General features: G+C 39.9%; 2 protein-coding genes across 4 annotated transcripts in view; one reads left to right on the forward strand and one right to left on the reverse strand.

The window, feature by feature from the left end:
• Positions 1 to 20,861, reverse strand: part of LOC139104492 (protein obstructor-E) — a 62,666-nt gene that overhangs the window by 40,240 nt on the left and 1,565 nt on the right. The window contains exons 2-4 of one of the 2 annotated variants that reach the window (XR_011546042.1): positions 16,699 to 17,236; positions 5,219 to 5,550; positions 4,998 to 5,036 (exon numbers count right to left, since the gene is read on the reverse strand). The gene's annotated coding sequence lies outside the window, so the exon portion shown is untranslated. Of the gene's footprint in view, positions 1 to 4,997; positions 5,037 to 5,218; positions 5,551 to 16,698; positions 17,517 to 20,861 lie in introns of those variants that run through there. The other variant, XR_011546041.1, reaches the window with a different exon arrangement.
• Positions 8,692 to 20,586, forward strand: Gasp (Chitin binding Peritrophin-A domain-containing protein Gasp). 2 transcript variants are annotated; one of them, XM_070660030.1, is made up of 4 exons: positions 8,692 to 11,315; positions 13,769 to 14,170; positions 14,536 to 14,749; positions 20,400 to 20,586. In XM_070660030.1, the coding sequence occupies exons 1-4, from the start codon at positions 11,276 to 11,278 to the stop codon at positions 20,458 to 20,460; spliced, it is 717 nt and encodes a 238-aa protein (XP_070516131.1). In that variant the 5' UTR covers positions 8,692 to 11,275; the 3' UTR covers positions 20,461 to 20,586. The 2 variants fall into 2 exon arrangements, with proteins under 2 accessions (XP_070516131.1, XP_070516130.1); XM_070660029.1 differs by lacking the exon at positions 20,400 to 20,586 and adding an exon at positions 16,075 to 16,700 and having other exon boundaries at positions 8,718 to 11,315.

Genomic DNA, 20,861 nt, shown 5'->3' on the forward strand with positions numbered 1-20,861 from the left:
AAATATGATTTAAATATTAATTTTTAACTTGGCTATTAATTTTTTTCCTCGCTTTAAATAAAATAATTCTAAATTATAAACTTAATATACATACAACGTTCGCTTTTACTTTAAATATATTTTCTTTATTGCGCGTTTAACCTGACGCTCTTTGTTCTGCAAATCAATTGTTATGTGCTACAACTTCTCATTTCTTGTGCCACTCGATATGGCGATCCGGAGGAGGCACTCGCAGCCTACGTTTTGCTATTACGTTCCGCGATTTTTTTCTTTTTTTTTTTTTTGCGCCGACAGGGAAGGTCCCCTAGGTGTGACTCGAATTCTTCGACCTGTCTCTTTCCGTTCGCGTCTCGCGTCATTACTTTCTCCGCAGGTCGGGGACTTCGATCAGGAGATGAAGAATGCCTATTATTCCTATTGCGATACACTTGGGTGTACCATCCTCATAAATGCAGTTCGCGAGCTTTGCCGCGCGAAAGAATTAAGTGCGATGAATGCGCTCTCGCGAAAGGTAAGGCTCGAGATGAAGCTATTAAGTAATACGGTTCTTCGACGTAAATAAATTATGAAGAAGTAATCTGTTAATCTTAAAATCAAGACGGACGTCTATCTTTTGACGGTTCTCCAACGTATTCGGATCGAAGGTGCAACTGGGTCACCTTGCCAGAGATTTTGCAACTCCAATAGGCAGATAAATGATCAAAGAGACGCGGCGGCGGGCAAAACGCGGCCTGAAAATCCGGTTTGGGGAAAATAATGACGCGTCAGAAAGGGACCTCGGGAATCTCAACGACGAAGTCCTCAGGGGGGGAGAGAGGTGGGAAGGGAGGGAGGGTTTTTGTGCAGCGATGGGTGTAAGCCACCTTCTCTCGGGGTTCTCGGAACACATTAACCGTCCTCGACGCGGATAATTTTAGACTCGTGAAAGGACAATACCGCGAAATATCGCCAATAGGCAGGAAGAAAAGCGTGCCTTTCGCCGATAGTGCGTATCGATGACGTAGAAACGTGACATCGATGAAACTTAATAGTCACCGAATTGTTTAACCGATTTTCTTTTAGTACAATTTTATAGGGAAGCATTCTACATTTTTCAAATAATAACGCAGAGAGAAAAAAAGAAACAAAAAAAATAATATATAAACCTATGGAAAGATACATCCAAGTTTCAAGACAATTTTTTAATTTTCTGTTTCGGCAAAGCAAAATATATGCAGCTCTTAACGGCGTTTCGTTGTTTTAAAATTAAGGACCGGACAGGTATTTCGTGCCGATCGATCGATCGATCAAGGCTGCGGCTGCAACCTCGACTAAATGGCGTCGATCATCCTAATGCGTTTCAGCTGCCAGAAAGTGAATTACGCAACGACACATATACCCTCGCCGCGCCCAGCGGTTCTCCCTTCTTTCCCCTCTACCTCTTCGTCACCCTCTTTCCCTGTAACCACGAATGCGTGCGCGCGTGCATATATTCGAGTATAAGGTTAAACTCCAGTGACATTTTGGACGACTTTCACCGTGCGGGCCCGGCTACAAGATAGCTGCTTTCTTCGTCTTTTCGTCGTCGTCGCGTCGTATCGGCTCAGGGCGCGGCTCGCGATCGCGAGTCCGATCGAAAATGGCACTTACTACTTGAGCGCAGCATCCGAGGCCCGCGAAACGATCCGCGGGATTCTCGCCGCGCGACCGTGACCCGAATTTCGCGGAGAAGAAAAAAAAAAAAAAAAAAAATAGATCGCTGAAATTTGCGTTAAAGCGGAGAGTTTAAGTCGTGAAAAGCTACAACCGTCTGTTAATTAACGAAATACACGGGGTAAACGCTTTCCTTTTTATTCCCGAGCATATCCACGTCGTAATTTATGCCTGCGTGTCTAATTCATTTTAGAAAGATGCAGAGAAATTTAATCTGCCGTGTCTTAGTAAGAGCAATCAGACAGGAAGAAGTTAAATGGCATAGGCAAGCCGATCAGACTAACAGAACTGGATCGAAATGAGAGCAGCCGTTAAAGCTGTTTTCTTTGCTGCCGCGGCTCTGATTGCGTGTCATCGGCAATATTTATCGCGCCGCGATAGAACAACGTTAGAGAGAAAGCGAGAAATGTGTACGCAAAAGTAAATACGACAACGCGACGTGAGGTCCTCTCCGCCTATGCAAATGCATCTTGTGGCGCTTGCACTTCGTACCAAAGTTTCTTTTTTTATCATTTTCATTTTGCCGCGTGTTTCGCTTTTTCTTTTTTTTTTTTTTCTCATGCATCTTGCAAGAAAGTGCATCTTATCCGCCTTCAGAGCATCGGCGAAAGATGCAAATAATTATTACAAAATTTTGCGTGATATTAGCATGCATTACGCGTGAAAAGTATGTTACTATGTTAACGTATAATACAATTGATAAACATGAGATGGCAAGCTATCATTTTTCTTTATGCAAATTGAGAAATTACATCGAAATGTTGTCGCGATTTCAAGAAAAGCCTATCGATCGCATTAAATTTCTATATCGTTGTACGCGTCTCTAAAATTTAAAATAAATTGTTCGCGAGCTTTGTTACATTTCTTTTTCTTTTTTTTTTTACGTAATTTCTAAGAAAATTACTGAAAGATTTTTTTGTCCATGTTTCGTACAACATTCGATCACGGAAGAAACAACTCGTCCCGTCGAAGCGTTACGAGTTACGAACAACCTCGTCCGCGTTTAGTTACGCGCGCGTTCGCTCGCGCGTGATCGTTTCGCGCTCGTATCCGGGCTTTAAGCCTGCAATTCTTTACGGCCGCGTTGCAAACTAGGGCCCCTGAGTCAACGTAAGGTTTTATCGTCCATCCAATTCGAATGCCGCAAAAGAATCAACGAGGTTCGGTTCGGATAACACGTCAGATAAGAAAAATCGGAACAACCGACCGGAAGCTATTTGACTTTCAGTTAAAAAAAAAATATATATATATAAAAAAAAAATTTTAAAAAAAATACTAGCTAAAGTACTCAACCAAACCTATTTAACTAAAACGAACAAACGTTATCCGAAACTGCCTATCATACTGTGACAACCAGGATCAGAACGGTAACGGAATCCGCGGAGGAAGGGAAAAGAGATGTCGCGCGTTAACGGGCTGTCGGCCAACGTAGTTTCTGGCCGGTTACAGCTGGAATCGCGAATCGAGGAGATAGCAGCGGGATATGTAGGGTGCAGCGAGAAGTGGTTCTCCTTGGGCTTCGGTGCCGCATTCCGGCTCGCATGCATCTCCTCTCCCGGCGGTACCGGCGGCTTTTTTTCCGCGCCGCAATTACAACGTGGGCGACGCGAAACGGACACGCCGTTACGGATCCGCTAAGTGCCATCGCACCGCAAGATCCTAAAGCGATGACGCGTCCGTTAGCCTAGCGTTACATTTAAGGTCGTTCGATCGTAACGTCACCGCGACGACGTCTTATTAAGAGAAGACTGATGAGTTGCGAAACTCCTAATTTTCTGACGCGACCCATGCGTCACACGTTCGCGATCAACGGTAGCAAAGTGTTTTCGGGTTTAGAAACGCAGAAGTTACGTCCTACAGAGAGCAAGATTCGACTACGGTGTCCTTATGAGGACACGTGAGGAATAGGAGCGAAAGGTGGCGAGAAGGTGTAATCCTGAAGACCTAACCGGCGATATCTCGGTTCCGTTCTAAATGCAGCGCGGGAGATTGCACGATCGACCGGTTCATGCACCCATCGCACGAGGAATCCTCCTTTCTATTTGGAAGATATTGTCCGCGCACGAGATATAACGGTTTCACGCTTACGATACGTAATAGCACAATGCACGCGCGATGTAATCTTACAGCCTACAATCTTCTCTTCAACAATTTTTCTAAGAAATTTGGAGTTAATTTTTCTTAACTAAAACATTTTTTTTTTTTTGGCGAACTTTAAAAGACAAAGAAATTAAACATTCGGCTATCATTAATTAAAAAATAATAATAATTACAGTAGCATATCCTTTTCTCAATTTTGATTAATTTAAAAAATCGCACGACTCGAGAAAAACAATCGGCGTTCCGAGCCAAGTTGTTTTCCAGTACATTTGCATTCAAAGTGTACTTGCAAATGCATTTGGAAACTCGGCGCAAATGCATGCATGAAAGAACAATATAAGGGAATAAGGCGGAGACCTTGAGGGAACGGCGTCGCGGACACCTTTCATTGAAATTTCATCTGCGGGCAATCTCCCGATCCGATCTTCTCGCGCACGGCGCGAAGGAAACGCGAAATAGGGAATGCAAGTCGCGCGCGTGCGAGAAGGAGAGCCCGGCTAGCCGACTGATTAATATCGCGCAGGCATATCGCGCGGAGACTACTAACGCCGAAGAACAAAACGCTCCGAGGAAGGTGTCTATGGAAAGTGTCAATAACCTCTTGCGGCACTCTTTTCCACCTGCGCTTTTTTTTTTTTTTCTTTTTTTTCACCTCCCACGCCGCCTCGTCGGCGATTCCTCCGCGTCGCGAGGAATCCACCCGGCGACGAGCTTTTTTTAGACGTTGCCTTAATAACGCAATGTATAATTGATCATTGCAAAAAGACTCGATTAACTCTTTCTTTCGCGAATCAATAAGCGCGAGCAATTAAATTTCTTCACCGTAGGTCGCGGGTAAAAGAAAATTAAACACACGAACTTTGCATATGAAATTATTACGATGCGCGTAGACAAATTAAACACGTGCGTTACGAAATTGTTTGAGAACTGTCAGAGAAATCCCTGCTTTCGAAATTATCGAAGAAATGCATCGAATGACTGCATAACTTCCTGCTATTTATATATCTGTCGATCTATTGATTATAATTTTGTTTCAGAATTTTTTAAAAAATATTATTCCGTTGTTCTATGCGCGTTGTATTATTTTATCATATTAATTTATTTCGTATTATATTACGAATTTTATTTTTCCTCGAAGAGCATAATTTTTCCCACCCGAAATAATTGTAATATACATGCATAAAAAAATATAACATGCGACTCACCGATCGATGCGCAGCAGCGAAGTTTTACAGAAGATAATCCTGTAACATACAAATAAAAATTTTAATGTAGAGATGCTGAAAATAATTTCTACCGTTGAAAGAAAAAAAAAATGATACGCGCCTCTAATTACTTTTTCAAATAAATAATTAAAACGAAAGTTTATATTATACTATTAAATTGCCAAGCTAATAATTATGTAAAAGGAAAAGCTGATGCTTACCTCAGGGTTGCTTCGCCGATGCACGAAGCCTGTCCGAGGCCTCGTCCTCCTCTCAGGATGTCGGATGTTGGATGATCAGGCCAGATTCTCCTCTTCCGCACATGAATCACTCGCGAAAACCGCGGATAACAATCTACGATCGCACGTGGGCTAATTACTTAATAAAATTTATCGCACGACACTGTGTGGCACTCGCGTTCAAAAAATTAATTACTCTCAATGCCCATTTTATTGACCGTCACTCCCGAAGCTAACCCTACGAACCGGCTGCAGTTTGTTTCTTCATTAACATCGGCGACGAGGGCTCGTTGGCTCTTCTCCAAATTTTCAATCTAAACAAAAAAAAGGAATTTTGATTAGACAGTGCTTGACAGTCCAGCTATCGCGATAAATATTTATAACTAGAGTTTTGCTCCGATAAAATTTTCAGAGTACTGAAAAGTGTATTAACATCAAGTTAAATTACAACTGCGTGGAAACAGCGTTTAAAATACCACGTAAGATGCACACGTTCATAGTTTATTGTCGAAAATATAAATGTCCAGTTTATAATACTGGAAGAAACCGTGTGTTCGTTATTACATTTGGACATTAATTAATTATAATAATTTCTTTATGATACACGCGGATGCTGCGGAGGATCCGTCGAAAGCGAAGATTACTTCACTTTCACTCCCGTGCGGCGCGATAGATACGCCGCAGCAGATGCCGACAGATAAAATCGCGAAGTTGGCAAAAGCCAGAATTGCCCGACCTCTTCTCCACCGCAATTCGGTATTATGCAAGTCGCCTCGGAGATATTACCTCAATGCATTGCCAGAAGGTGCCGACGCACCGAGCGCGAAATCGCTAATAGGAAAGGATGAACGTTCGGAAATTAAATTTCATGCTACGCTACCGAAGAAAAGACCCGCGAGACGTGCTCGCGCAAGAGAGCAGACCGATATTTCGTGGGTCTTACGTAAGCAAAATAGAGATTTATTGTCCTATTAATTCTTATTAATATATCACTCCATAAAACGGTAAAAAAAAAAAAATAATAATTGCAGAAAAAATACACTAAATAAAATACACGATACAATTACGAAAAAAAATAAAATAAAATAAGAAGAGATAAAAGACTACAAAGTATTATATCCACGCGTGCAAAGAAATAATAATTAATTTAACATATTTTACAAGTAAAGATTGATAATTGTAAGAAAAAGCGATTACGTCGTTTCATAAATGCGCCGGACGATTTATCATCGAGGTAAACAACTTGATAATCAGTTTCCGACTTGAGTTTCTTCACGGCGCCTTCACTTTAATTACATTAAACGTCCCGTTCTATTATCGAAACTCGATCGCTGCGAGAAAGCCTCTTCGACCTTCGACAGAGTTCCCGCGAGAGGAAAATAATTCGCAAGAGAGGAGAATTAATATGAGAGAGACTCGATCGTCGCGTATAAAAAAAGATTCTGCGGAAGGACGACGAGTCTTGCTAAAGGCAACAAAAAAAAAAAAAAAAGAAGAAGAAAGGAGAGAGACCGGACGAGATCGAATATTAATCGCGTCGAAACACTCGCATCTTTAACACGTTGGACACGTAATGGCGATCAGTATACCGCAATATAATGCACCGAATACGACGCAACATTACCGTTATCCGGCGAGGGTTCGCCTTTTTCGTCGTCCCGAAACATTTCCTTTCCGCAGACGTCGATCTTAAAAATTCGCCTCGCATCTTATTCGACGTACGCACATTTTTTCGCGTGGTATCTCCTTTGACTTTCAGCGATTCGCGCCGTTCTTTTTTTTTTATACTTGGAATAAATAAATAAATTCAATTTAATAAAGAAATTTATATGGGGATATTAATTTAATTCTTTTTTTTTTATTGCCCCGCGCGATGCCATCGCGAGAAGTGCAGACGAAATTCAATTTAATGTCGAAGTGCGCTCTGACGTGAAAATATCTTTGAGGCTAAGGCGAGCGGTGGTCGTTAACTGGAATATAATACTGTCTGCGATCAGTATAGGACGTGAAAGTTATCACCGGCGCCGCGAAAACTCGCTCAGACGGCTGGAAATCAAATCGCTTTTACCGGAAATACCCGCGATGATAATGCGTACGAGAAGTGTGCGGAATGTGCGTACGGTAAATCGCGCGTTATCTTGTCAACCGCAGTAGCTATCAAAGGAAATTTATCGAGTGGTAAAAATAGAAAAAAAAAATTTAACAAAAAGATACCGAGAAATAATAAAATAATTTGGCAATAATTGAACTTTACCCGTAAATTAAAAGCTCTACCTGCGTTTAATACATTTTTTATAAGCGACATTTAAATATAATAATGTAATTAATATAAGATTTTTTTAATGCTCGTTACACATTGTTCATGTTATCTCATTATTTGTCATTATGTTCTTATTCCAACTGTCGCATTTTATCACGTTAAATTATGCTCGAGTAATCAATTTGGCGAGAGGAACACGCACGAGTCGCGTGTGCAGTACATGATCATTACTTAGATTCGATAGCCAGTAACCATTTATTGGCGCGCTTATAAATCTCGCGCACGTTCGTTACCTCACTCGAGCAAATGGTGGCGATGCGATTTTATTCGAGAAACTGGATTAAACGGAGCGAGAAAGTTCCGTTGTCGTCGCCGTCGAAAGTGTCCTGCATTAACATGCGGGTCTACCTTGGATCGAAATCGTCCTTGGTCTCAAGAAACATGCAGATCGATCGATTCTCGTTTTAAAGGAATCCCGAAAGAATACTTCCACCGATTCGACTGACCGTCAATATACAATTGCGTAATGTTTAAGAGCGTAAAAAGAAGAGACGCGTGGTAATAAAACAATAAAATCCTTGGTACAGTAAAACCGAACTTGGAAAAAAAAATTAACACGCTATAAAATTTCGTTCACGCGTATCTAAAGTTTATTTTCGGCGAAACCTCGTCTAATCAAATTTATACAAACTTTTGCGATCGCAAACATCGTTTCTCGCATTCCACTCTTTTTCCTAATTCCTTCCTTCCGATTCTAAGACTTTCCTATGACGAAATAACTCGTCCGCTGTCGCGAGAAATGGCGAAATGCGTTGCAAAACCCGTGCAACTTTCTTACGTGACGAATCGTAACAGTCATTGGAAATGTAAACGGATGAGTGAGTCGATACGGTGCGATCCGATTAACCGATTTTTCGCAATGTTATAAAAATCAGTTATCAGAGCGTCGAAATTAAAAAGAAAAAAGAAAAACCCTCCGCGAGAAAAAGTGATTTCGCACAAAGCGGAGAACACACGAATCTTAGGAAATACATTATTCACGTAAATAATGAGCGTATTGTATATGATTATGTCGAAATTTTCGTTATCAACTCTATCTTCGACGTAATCTTAATTACGTGAATTACTCGTGTCTATCGTTACTAAAAAGATCGTAATCAATAACATAGAAAACTCAACTAATCCTGTTGATTTCTACATGACGTAAGTATACATTTTTACACCTTTCAGGAAATGAAAAACTCTGAATGAAAGCTTACTGAAAATTTCCATCATTTAAATGTAAAGTGTAATATTGAAGAAATGTAAAAAAAACGTATTATTGAAAACCGTGTTGCAAGCCTGTGTTTAAATCATGAACGTTGTTTAGGAAGAAAGAGCGGTAAGCAACTATGTAGCCGGAGTTTTGCCACTGTGATTCTAAGATACATCTCAATTGATCATTTCACTGCGATTGTATCGAGATATCCTTGATGCAATTTCCGCAACAAGTACATAAATCAATCTTCCTGAGAAGGAAACAACGATGGAATTCGAATTCTCTCTAATTGCGCCACTTTCGCGATTTTTTTTTTTTTTGCGCGCTTGTCTCTTGCTTAATTTCTTTTCAACCGTTTAAATCCGAAAAGATGCCGCAGCGAGAATTAAATGGACGAAAGGGGTCAAAGAGAAATATGATTTATTTAAGAGAAGAAAACTAGATTTGAGCAAGAAAATTGGAATCAAGTTAAAAAGGAGAGTTGAATGTAGGTAAATTTCTACTTTCGTGCACGCGATGTTAATGTAAATTCCAAACTTTTACTCCTGTCTTGGCGAGAATGATTATATACCAATTGTGACGAAAACATTTATACGAGTGCGCATTACTTTCGACCGGAGATTTATATGCAGGTTTCTATTTATGTTTGTTGTTGTATAATCACTGGCATTTAATAAATTAATGTAATTTGCGGCTTATCGGCGTATCATATCGCGCAGTTATTAATTTATTTTAATACGCCGAGCTGTCATCGTGTCGAGAAAAAAAAAAATCATTTCTCCCAGTACGCAAATTATGTGTTAACGTAATATACGATATCGCGGGAGTATCATAATCGAACGACTACGTTGCCTTCTCGCAACGGATGTACGCGTCGCGGCGCCTCGAAAGAAATTTTGAAGAAGGTGGGTGTCTCGACGAAATGATTCACGCGACTGAGCGCAAACGCAACTAACGACCTTCGTTCTTACCCCGTTATTTTATATCGCATCGCGGACTGCCGTGACCTTATGATTGCCATTGCAGCCACGGATCACAGCCACGTATCGCAGCCACGTGTGCATAATTATTATTATAATCACGAGCCGATCGGCATTTTGCAAATCGCGCGACCGTGATCGGCACACGCCGACTGTGTACCGAAGCAGTTCGACGAATTTAATGATTTATGCAAACGCATCTCCCGCCTGCCTGTCCACGTTGAGATAATTAACGCACATTTTTTTTTATAGAAGCGTGGAAATATTTCGTATGGAAATTAAAAATTCTCTTCGCTGCCGTGATTCGGTGAATAACGACCTGTATCGCTTAAACTGATTTATTTAATGTTTTTTTTAAACTTCTCCGAAGCGTTAGCGCTAACTTGAAATATCTCGAGGTACGAACCCTAATTTTTTTTTTTCTTAAGAAATAAAAATTCGGACTGAGGCTATATTTTATGACTGCGAAGCAAACAAAGCTTTTGATTTTATCTTCCTATATTTGAAAAAAAAAAAAAAAACTGGACGTGATACATGAGATCTATTTCTTTTAGTTTTGGTACGGAATTTCGCGACTTTTAAAGAGAACAAAGAAACTTAGAGATCGAAAAGCGTTATTTTTTAGCATTTTTGGTGCAAAAACCAGCTGACTCAGAAACTGGTCGCGGGATTCGTGATAGATAACGCGAATATAAAAAAAGAGCGCCTGTAAACGTTAAGAACTGAAAGTTATTTCAACGATTTGAGAACTTGCCAGTAAAAAGATAGAGAATGTCATGATACTTTGACCAGTTTCAAGAGAAGGATAAAGAGAGCTTATTACGATAATAGATTTGATACCGCAGCTAAGACATAAGACAAAGAAAATGTGTTCTCCACTGTTCTCCAGAGTTTCCTTTTAAACTTCAAACTAAATTAATATGTGCGTGCACGTGCATTACATATTTCTTCATTTTTAATTTAACTCAACCGCGAAAGAAACCGTATTTTTGAAAGTCTGTCCCTCTGAAGACGCTGTTATCACTACCGACGCTCTTTTCAGGCGGTGACTTTCTTCATTCAAGAATTCGAACAAGATAATTAAAGCTGAATGGAAATACATCGGAATACTCAAAGGCGCGCGGTATCTCGCTTCAAATCTACTTCACAACGCAAAGAGAAAGAAGAAAAGAGCAAGCGATAAAGAGAAGAGAGAGGAGCAGCGTTACGGAGGGAAGAGGGACGGAAAGTTTCAAAGTGAGAGAGGCGAGAGAAAGAGAAAGAGAGAGAGAGAAATACGAGAAAAGTAGAGAGAGGTGCACCTCTTCTCGAAGTGTCCGATGGGGGAGGTGGACGTAAAGAGGGGTGGGAGAGGAACCCATAACACGTGACCAATGACTTATATAAAGGTGGCGAACGACAGGGCCCAAACACAGAGTTCTATCTCTCGACGCAGCGGAGGCGGTGCCTTTAAAGTGCTACTAGAAATATTTTTTTTACGTTAATTTTTTTTTTTTTTTCTGTTTGCCTCCGCGTCGCACAGTCGACTTTTTCGTTGTACAATGAGGACGTACTACGTGATAGCCGCCATACTGATCGCCGGTACGTAAGCACAGACCAACCGTCAGCCGGGGGAAGGTATAAGGGTGGTGAAGTTAAAGAAGGGCCGATTAAACGCGGAGGATGCGCGAGTGAGACGCGACATTCGTCGAACAATAAGAAAGTGGAGATCTCATTGTTAGTGTGTGAAACATGCGCGTGTGGTAGAGTAGATGCAGTGCGTGCGCCGGAATTTTCTCGCATCGAAGGATATGCGGGGATAAGTCGTGGAAGCTTTCCCGAAAACCGCGATCGCAGTCGTTCGATTCGTATTCGCGCGGTCGTACCTACATGCGAGTCTTCGATTTACGTTTAATACCTTCCTCTCCCTTTCTCTATTTTCTTTCATGCATAATTTGTACATATTTTTTAAAAAAATGCAAGTGGGAGCACGTACCCAGTAATGAAAGAATTTAATTAAACCGCTGTAAGTAAAATGATCGATATTTCTCAAGATATTTTTAATTAATTATGTAAAGATTTATCTTTTAATATCAGTTTAACAATATTACGTTTGCTTTGGAAAGAATTAATTTACTTTACATCAAAATCGCGTTTTAATTTTTTTTTTTAAATACTTAATTTCTCAACGCCGATTTTTTCGCTATTCGCGTTAATTGAGCATGATAATTAAAAATCGCCACCGGTCTAAATAATTTTCACACTCTTGTCGTCACGGTATAACCTTGGCCAAGATCTTGACCCTCCTTTCTTTCCGACCAAATAAAAAAATCAAAGATGCGATCAATCGCCGCGGAATTAATTCTACCAGACTGTTAGACCATCGTAATATATAAAAATTTCATAGATCGGTGAACAAGAAAGAATAACAATTTTCATGCAAAATTTGATTAAGTCGTACAATTGCCCAGAAGAAAATTATACGTAAGCCTTCGGTGAAAACATAACATTACGAAGAAACTTGTATTAGATCTTATATTAGAAAATTTCTTTTATAAAAGAACAGACATTTTTTTTTTATTATACTTCACATAAATTGCACGTGATGAAATAATTATTAACTGAAGTATATGTAATCGATTATTACGTATCGTATATTAGACTCCCACGTAAGACACATTTATAATCAAACTTTCTTGACTAACATCAAAGGAAGAGAGAAAAAAAAAGAGAAAGAGAGAGAGTACATGATAACGAAACAGAAGAGAAATTAATATTCGAGATAATTTCTATAAGTATTTCTTTTTTTTCTTTTAATGTCCTTACGCAAATTTAAAATTTTAAATTCTTATTATATTCTTTCCTATCGATATACTACATTTCATATCTAATATCACTTCGCCTTCTAGCTCTGTCTTCTCGCGTTCGATGTTACCGAGCGGAGAAACCAATTCTCGATTAACTTGCGAATTTTCTTTTTTTATTTTCTACATTCGTTTTAATACGCATATGTAAATCAGTTTTATATAACCGTCGCATACTTCGAACGGGCGATTATATAACCGCCTAATGCCGCATATTTTAACGAAACGAGTCGGACGGAACTGGGACCGGGCGAGGGGGGGAGGTGCCCGGCCTGCGGTCCTCTGACCGACCGAATATTTCGAAGTCGCTTTCGGTAGCGGGATTGGTCTCGCGGAAAACGAAAGTAAATACGAGTTGACGCGGACGGCGTTCGCGCACAGGCTCGCACCGGGAGCCGCGAACCGGGTGAACGGGATGCTGGGAGGGTCCCGGTCACGAGCGGCTGCGGCCGAGGCCTGGCCGCGGGCCCAAAGTGAAAGCGCCCGGCGAAAGTTACCGTCCCCGTCCCTTACATAAGATATTTTAACTTATTCAGGCGTCATATGCCGCGCTCGCGAAAGAAAGAAAGAAAGGGGCATAATTAGGCGCGATTAACATGGACCGGTACGCACGGTGTTTCTTAAAAGGGACTTTATCTATCCGTCCCCCTCTTCCATGTCTCGCGGTTTTATTCCTCCCGTAACGACGTCGCTGCGCTTCCTGCTGCGCCCGCCCGTGCTTTTGCGACGTTTAAAGAGGGAATGGAAAGAGGAAACTGGAATGGAGGCTCTTTCGCGGCCGGTAGTTAATTTTAGTCCGCGATTTCCTACGGAGAACGGTGCTATCGAGCCAAAGGTGGGACCGCGCGATCCGAGAAACTCGACTTGGCAATGCTCACGGATGAAAGTAGGAGCAGTATTTTTTTTTTTTTTTTTTTTTTTTTTTTCTGATCGCTTGAATGAAACTATGAGAAAACGAAGGAGCTTTTATGTATTTTATCGTAGCCTCGAGGATAAATATATCGCGCGTCTTTCCTGTCTCGAAAAATAATTATTGTTGCGAGATCTTCACGAGAAGTAAAATTACTACTGCATACCGAGATATTTTTTTTTTTTAATCGGAGGATCGAACTAATAACTAACATTTAATGTAACGATGAGTCTCGAGAGAGGATCTATCCGACTCTGACGATTTTTGCTTCACTATTTTAGGAACGAACGGTCAGGAATCCTTTAAATGTCCGGACGACTTCGGCTTTTATCCTCATCACATATCGTGCGACAAATATTGGAAATGCGACAACAACGTGGCGGAATTGAAGACATGCGGCAACGGCCTAGCATTTGACGCCAGCGACAGCAAGTTCCTCACCGAGAACTGCGATTACCTGCACAACGTGGACTGCGGCGAGCGCACGCAGCTTGAACCGCCTATCAGCACACCGCACTGTGCCCGCCTTTACGGCATTTTCCCCGACGAGAAGAAGTGCGACGTCTTTTGGAATTGTTGGAACGGCGAGGCCTCTCGCTACCAATGTAGCCCTGGATTGGCATACGACCGGGAAGCCAGGGTGTGCATGTGGGCCGACCAAGTGCCCGAATGCAGAAACGAAGGTACGGTTCTCGCTAATCGCGGGCCTAACTTGGACGCAAGTCGCGCGATCGGTCTATTAATATTTAAAAATATTGAAACAATCCAAATAAAAAATTCAAACGATTGCTATTCCAAGTACCTACATTTAAATCACGCAAAATAATAACTTTTTATTGCATATAAACTTATAAATTTTCCCTAAACATTTTTTGTTTGTGTCTGTCAGTATTATGAATATTTGTAGAAATTTCTGATTCGATCACTCGTCACGGGCGAGTTGACGCGGATAATGAAACGACCACGTCGCAATTACGAAGAGATGCAATCTCTTTTTCTGTCGCTTGTATTACCTATCTGTTACATATCTGTTTATTATATTACGCAGAAGTCGCCGGGGGTTTCACATGCCCGGCCGCGGGAGAAGTGAGTGGTGCATCCGGTAGCTTCAGCAGACACGCCCATCCGGAGGATTGCAGAAAGTACTACATATGCCTTGAAGGCATCGCCAGGGAATACGGTTGCCCAATCGGCACCGTCTTCAAGATCGGCGACGCTGATGGCAGCGGCGCCTGCGAGGATCCGGAGGATGTTCCCGGATGGTGAGCACCAAGTTTTTTTATTACAAACACGATTTTATCTCGAAATTCCAAATGTGCAGGAATCAAGAAAGAAATTAAAAAAAAAAAAATAACCGTAGAAAATTGCTATAATTTTATTACAAATTTTTAAAGCAAACTTTTAACTTGAAATTACTTGAAATAATTTTTTTTATAAATTTTCTACAAATTATTTAATTCCTGCACAATAATGACTAATTTTGAAAGTGATTATTATAGTTAGAATTTATTTTTAATATTACGAAGTTGAAACCTAATCGAATATGACATAAACAAATCTACCAGAATTTTTTACTTCCCAAGAATTAAAAATTTTATTTTTTTTAAAAAATTATAATTACTGAAATGTAATTTTAATTAGTTAAGAGAATAGTACACGAGGAAATATGTGCAAGAAGTTAAAGAATAGAAATGACGTTATTGCATTGTGCAATAAATAATTATGGGTGCGTTAGAAAAAATGTCCAAATTCGATTATCTCGGTAATTATACTCATTCGATAAAAACGTTGAACTATCCTGAATGAAGTTTGTTTGAGAACTTTCGGGAGATGAAATTGCATTTGCAGACAATGTGTAATTAAGAAGATATTTGCATTACATAGCATGTTTTCGCGGTAGTTAATGATGTTTTGCGTAACTACCGTGCAAAATAATCTAAACGGAAAATTAATGCAACAAATCGCAGACTCGAGAACTGAGTCGCATCGCAAATTGATTTTTATTTATCAAAATCCAACGCCTCTTCTTCATTTTTTTTTTTTTATAGTATCAAGCGCTCGATCATAAATTAAAACATAACTATATGTATTAATCAATACTAATATTTGTAATTATATTTTTCAATTACATCTTAACATGACGTGACTAACACACAGTAACTATTCTAATATTATTCTAAATATGTTCTAAATTCTAATATTCAGCTGCTCCAAAGTCGTAGATTGCCCAGATAAACCTAAGACGCGATTCGAAATTATAATCTAATGTAACCATATGACTCTAATCTCCAACTACAGCAATCTACAGCAAATTGTGAAAATACCACTTAATCATGAAAATTTGCACGTACATCTAGGCGACAAAGAACAATTATTTTATTTTAATTTTTTTTTTAACCAGCAATAACTCTTGGACATTTCGCACGGTTGAAAATTTTCACGATTGATTGTATTTGCAAGTACGGTTCTCTTATAATGTATGCATGTGCATCTCGTCCGCAAACGTAACGACAAGAGCACGCCAGTACGCAGTAGCGCGCACCGAGCATGTCTTGACCCCCGGGTATTTTTCGATTTTGCTTCGCAGTGAGGATTACTACGGCGACCTGGACCTGAAGAGCATCCGGAAGAGCGAGCTGCTTGCCGGCATCCAGAGCGAGCCCAGAAAGCCGAACCAAGCGAACCTCAAACCTAGGCCCTCAACAGTAGGAGGGCCAACGAGGCCCTCACCTCTTCAGGAATAAATCCTGATTTACCTCACACTCTTTTCCCTATCTCCATTTTCTCACCCTTCCACTTTCTACTTCTACTTCTACTTCTTCCACTTTCTCTCTCTCTCTCTTTCTCTCTCATTTCCTATCTCTCATTTTCTTTCTACCTATTTTTTTTTTTTTCTCACTCTTTCCCTTTTGTTACTGCCATTTAATTTTATCGAATTCTATTGTTTAACGCAAATGATTAAATTACGTATATTATATAAAATTTTACATTATCCAGTTAAAATATAAGACTCCTTTTTATGAGAAATAAGATTCTTTTATTATATCATTTGTTATGTAATGATTATTTATTAATTGCAAGAGGAAACCATGCGCTCGCTGTTTTTCGGAAGATTCGCGCGCGTTACTATATTCGGACATTAGATAATTATACGGATGGTTACGATCGAGTGATTTATATACAGCTGACGGCGTGTCGCCGGTTTACTTACTTTTGTGTCACCCGGTTAGGTTAGGATAGGTTACTTTTCGTCCGTCCGTCCTTCCCTCCTTCCTTCCCTCCTTCCTTCCTTCTGTGTGGCAGTATTCTGCATCATCTTGAAGCACTTTAAATCACTTGAGTCTATATTATCCCGCTTTTGTTTTATAGTCACTAACACTTACTCGACAGACGAACAACCGAACGATGGATTATCGCGGCGATTAATTACGATTAAAATGACACGCACCGAACGATCTACTGTCTTATGAATTCGCGTTCCCGATCTTCGTAACGATTGTTCTTATTTCCGCCGTAAAAAGAGACCCAAAAGTCAGTTTTCGATTCTCGTCGGGGTCAAACGACGTCGAGATATTGTCCAAGCGGCGATTGAGACGGGCCGCGACATGTTCCCCGCGCACTTTATCTTCCTCCAGTCCATTGAAAATCACTTGTCCGAACGGTGCGAGAACACGGACCGCGACGACAAAGACGGGCGAGGTGTAGTCGTCGACGTAATCCCGCGCATTTGTGATGGCAATCGCCGGAATCTGTCGAATAAAATTCATGATGGAAGCCGGAGTCGATAACGTCCGAGTAATACGCGACGAAATTCACGGCGGACGCTCCGCGGCGCCTGCGCGCCCGCGATGTAACCTTGTTGTCCCGAGACACTTTTTCGACGCACGAAACGGGGTACGAAACGACGAGTGGGATAGCTCAGCCGTACAAAATACGATCGTCCGTAACCGAAATGTCAACATCAACACGTACTCGAACGCGACTCTCACCTATCCGCGGTCGAAACTACGCGTAATCGCGGAGCGATCACTAACACGTCTTCGCGCCCGAGGCTCCGCAACAAAACTAAAATGGCCCTTGGAGGAAGCGAGACAGCCATGATGAAAGAGTGAGACAGACGATAGTCTCGATCGGCAATTGACCGCAGTCCTTCTCGCACCGAGTTCTCGGAAGTCCCAGCTGGACGCCGAATTCTCGGAAGCCCGAGCTCGACGCCGAATTCCCGGAAGCACCGAGCTATTACGCCGTGTTGATCTGTTTATGATTCTTTAAACGCGCTCGCCGAGCCCGAGCAGTCTTCCACCCAAAACAAAAAGACAAGGTCGTTTTCACGCGACTTCGAGATCAATCGTCACCTTCGAGCTTCTAGATCGTCGCCGTCGTAGAACCCCTGCTCGTGCCGGCCCCAAAATATAATCTAATAGTCCGAATACGTTCCTTAAAAATCTAGTTGTCTATCAAAATTGCACAGAGTCTAGTACGCCGTACAGCGATCGTCGACAGCAATTCGCGCGTAATATCAATTCTTCTTAAACAGGACGGTACGCTGAAAGACAGATATGGTATTTGCCTCGGCGACGGCGGCTAGCGTACGTGATCTTGGTGCGGGGTGCGTCGAATCTCACACGAAGCACGCGCGTAGATGTGTTCGGTGATATCGGCCGTCGAGGACTGAGGGGGAACGCGCCCCCCCACTACTACACCTACACTCGACGGCCGGTGGTGGGAGTGAAGCCGGAGAAAGTCACGTACGCCAGCCGTCGTTGTCGCAGCATATGCCTTATTTGCCTTTCGGCTCCTCTTTAAATACTTTTTCACATACCACCCTCTCAATTTACTTCACATTATTTAAATTAATATTAATTCTACGTCAATAAAGTGTGTCAAAATAATTTTTCCTCCCTATCTTTAATCTTCGTTTCTTTTATTTTCTTCGCATTTCTATTTCTACGTCTGATTTCTCTTTTCCTGCTTCTTTTATTTCTCTTTCTTTTCGATTTCGACTTCTTCTATCACGCAATGAATATACATTCGTACACGCATGATCGACGAAAAATGCAGCCCTGATTACGTAAGGAGTTTTTTAAAATAGGAAGTAATCGGCGGCCTACAAAGAGATTGATCTCGAGCCAAAACCTGAGGTACTAAAGGGTTTAAAAGAAATATATGCGATCGAGATGCTATTAATTGTAATAAAATTGAAGAAAGAGAACACAGAGGCACACGTGCACGAGCAGTTTGCGCGACGAGTTATTGCAAATCCTGAAAATCCGTATAAAAACTTTTCGTTCAGTTGTACATATCATGCTCTGCAATATATGCGTCGCCATAAAAATTCTAATAATATAACATTAGATTGTTAGAACGAATTTCTTTTTAAATCGGCAAAAACTTCGACCAAAATTGGGTTAAGAAATGTAATTATTATATATCATTATTATTTTCCAACGTACACATTGCACAGAATTAAATATAGTTCATAATATTTAAAGATTCTCTCAATAATATAGAGAAATAAAATCCTATCGACATCTTATTGTTGCTGCAATATTTAATTGATAATAATTAACATTGAAACACTAAAAATTTTTTCAGAAACTTGCCTGATAAATGCTCAAAGGATTGATATTCCATAAAATCTATATTGATGATTTGTATTAATTTTGACGCCTTATCAGCGATTCGTTTTAATCAATTCTTTTTAATAAATATAAAATTTATTCTCTTTTAATTGTTCTAATCTATCTGTACACTTTATCTATCCGTACATTTCTAATCTGTCTTTCTTCTGCCTTTTTTCCCTTTTTCTTCAACGTGAATGTAAGATTTGAAAGTTCTTTAATATGTAATAACAAAAATACGACAATTAAGGGCCGTTTTTGCAAAATCGCGAACCTTAAAACAATTTCTTTTCATTGTACAATTATTTATTAACGCTTCATTAATTATTTATTTATGATCATTCCATGATTATAAATAAATACAGATACTGATGTAATAAAATATTTTTTTCTGAACACTTTTACTTCTGTAAGTAATAAAGATTAACGAGCAGTTCAGAAATCCTTTTAATATTCAACGTTTAATATTACTTTAGCAAGATCGACCCGCTTGTCGTATATCTTTAAGTAAAAACAAAGTCCGTACAATAAAAAAAAAAAGAAAACTTGAAAGATTTTGATTCGTATTCTCACCGCATATTTAATGTCGATATCAAAATGTCAATTTAAAATTTTGTTTACTGTTTATGTAACGTTAATATCATAATCGATTTTAATACTATCATTGCATTATCACGTACATTTAAAAAGAATTGAACAGTCACGTTCGACACTAAATATGTGATAAGGATATAGACAATATCTCTGTCTATTCCCTCCGCAAATCCTGTTTCTTAATCCAACAATCGCTAATCGTTGACATGTTTCTTCATTTATAATTCTAAGTACATTTCTTATCACATTCTGTGTATGTTGCATGTTAAAACTACCACTTAATGATGTATATAACTTAATCGTAACGTGTGCAATGTATGTATAATATGTATGTATACCGATCAAAGCCTAAAAATCTTAACTTACTTTAAAGCTTTTAAGAACTGGCAACTTAACACGCGTCGAATCTGTATGTAATGAATTAACTTTACCATATTTACAATAATCAGAGCGCTGATCAAAGAAAACGTACTTCAATGAAGTACGTACAAGGGGAATTTTTTTTAATTTTAGTACAATCTTTTTATTTTAAATTCTTGCGACTTATAGAGTCGTTTACGTTTGACAAAATCGTACGGGAATTAATGCGTAGATCTGTGAATTATGTCAAGATTTGTGCGCTTCGAGAATCGCGCTTTCAATTAAAGACGACCATACGTTACGATTGAGTCATGCAAGATTTTTATACATTTCCCAGCCAGGACTATTACGGCGACGTGGATTTGAAGGCCCTACGGAAACTGGGCTACAGGAAATAAAAAAAAAAAAAAAAATTAGCGTTTACACGCACGCATCGCATCTGCCGGCGATGGAAAAAGCGCATCCGCCTCCAAGGGAGTCCTAGAACGATTATCTACGAGAGGAAGAAGCAAAACGCAGCATCGAGTTTCTTGAAAATTATTTCTTTTATGAAATCAAAATTACTGTCGCTGTAGAAATAAGCTAAATCGTTTTCCAAGTGATTTCGCAAGAAGGTACGTCAGAAATACATGTCGAAAGAAGATCACATCTGTGTCTATAATTTTTCTCGTTATCCTCAAACTTCCTCAGATCATGTAATCAGATCAAATAATAGTTGATCACCCTCTCGCGAAATGATAGATCGAGATGAACGATTTTACTTAGCAATATTCTCAATAATAATTAAAATATTAAAATT

This window comes from Cardiocondyla obscurior, linkage group LG07 (genome assembly GCF_019399895.1).
Source record: "Cardiocondyla obscurior isolate alpha-2009 linkage group LG07, Cobs3.1, whole genome shotgun sequence".
Taxonomy (NCBI): Eukaryota; Metazoa; Arthropoda; class Insecta; order Hymenoptera; family Formicidae; genus Cardiocondyla; species Cardiocondyla obscurior.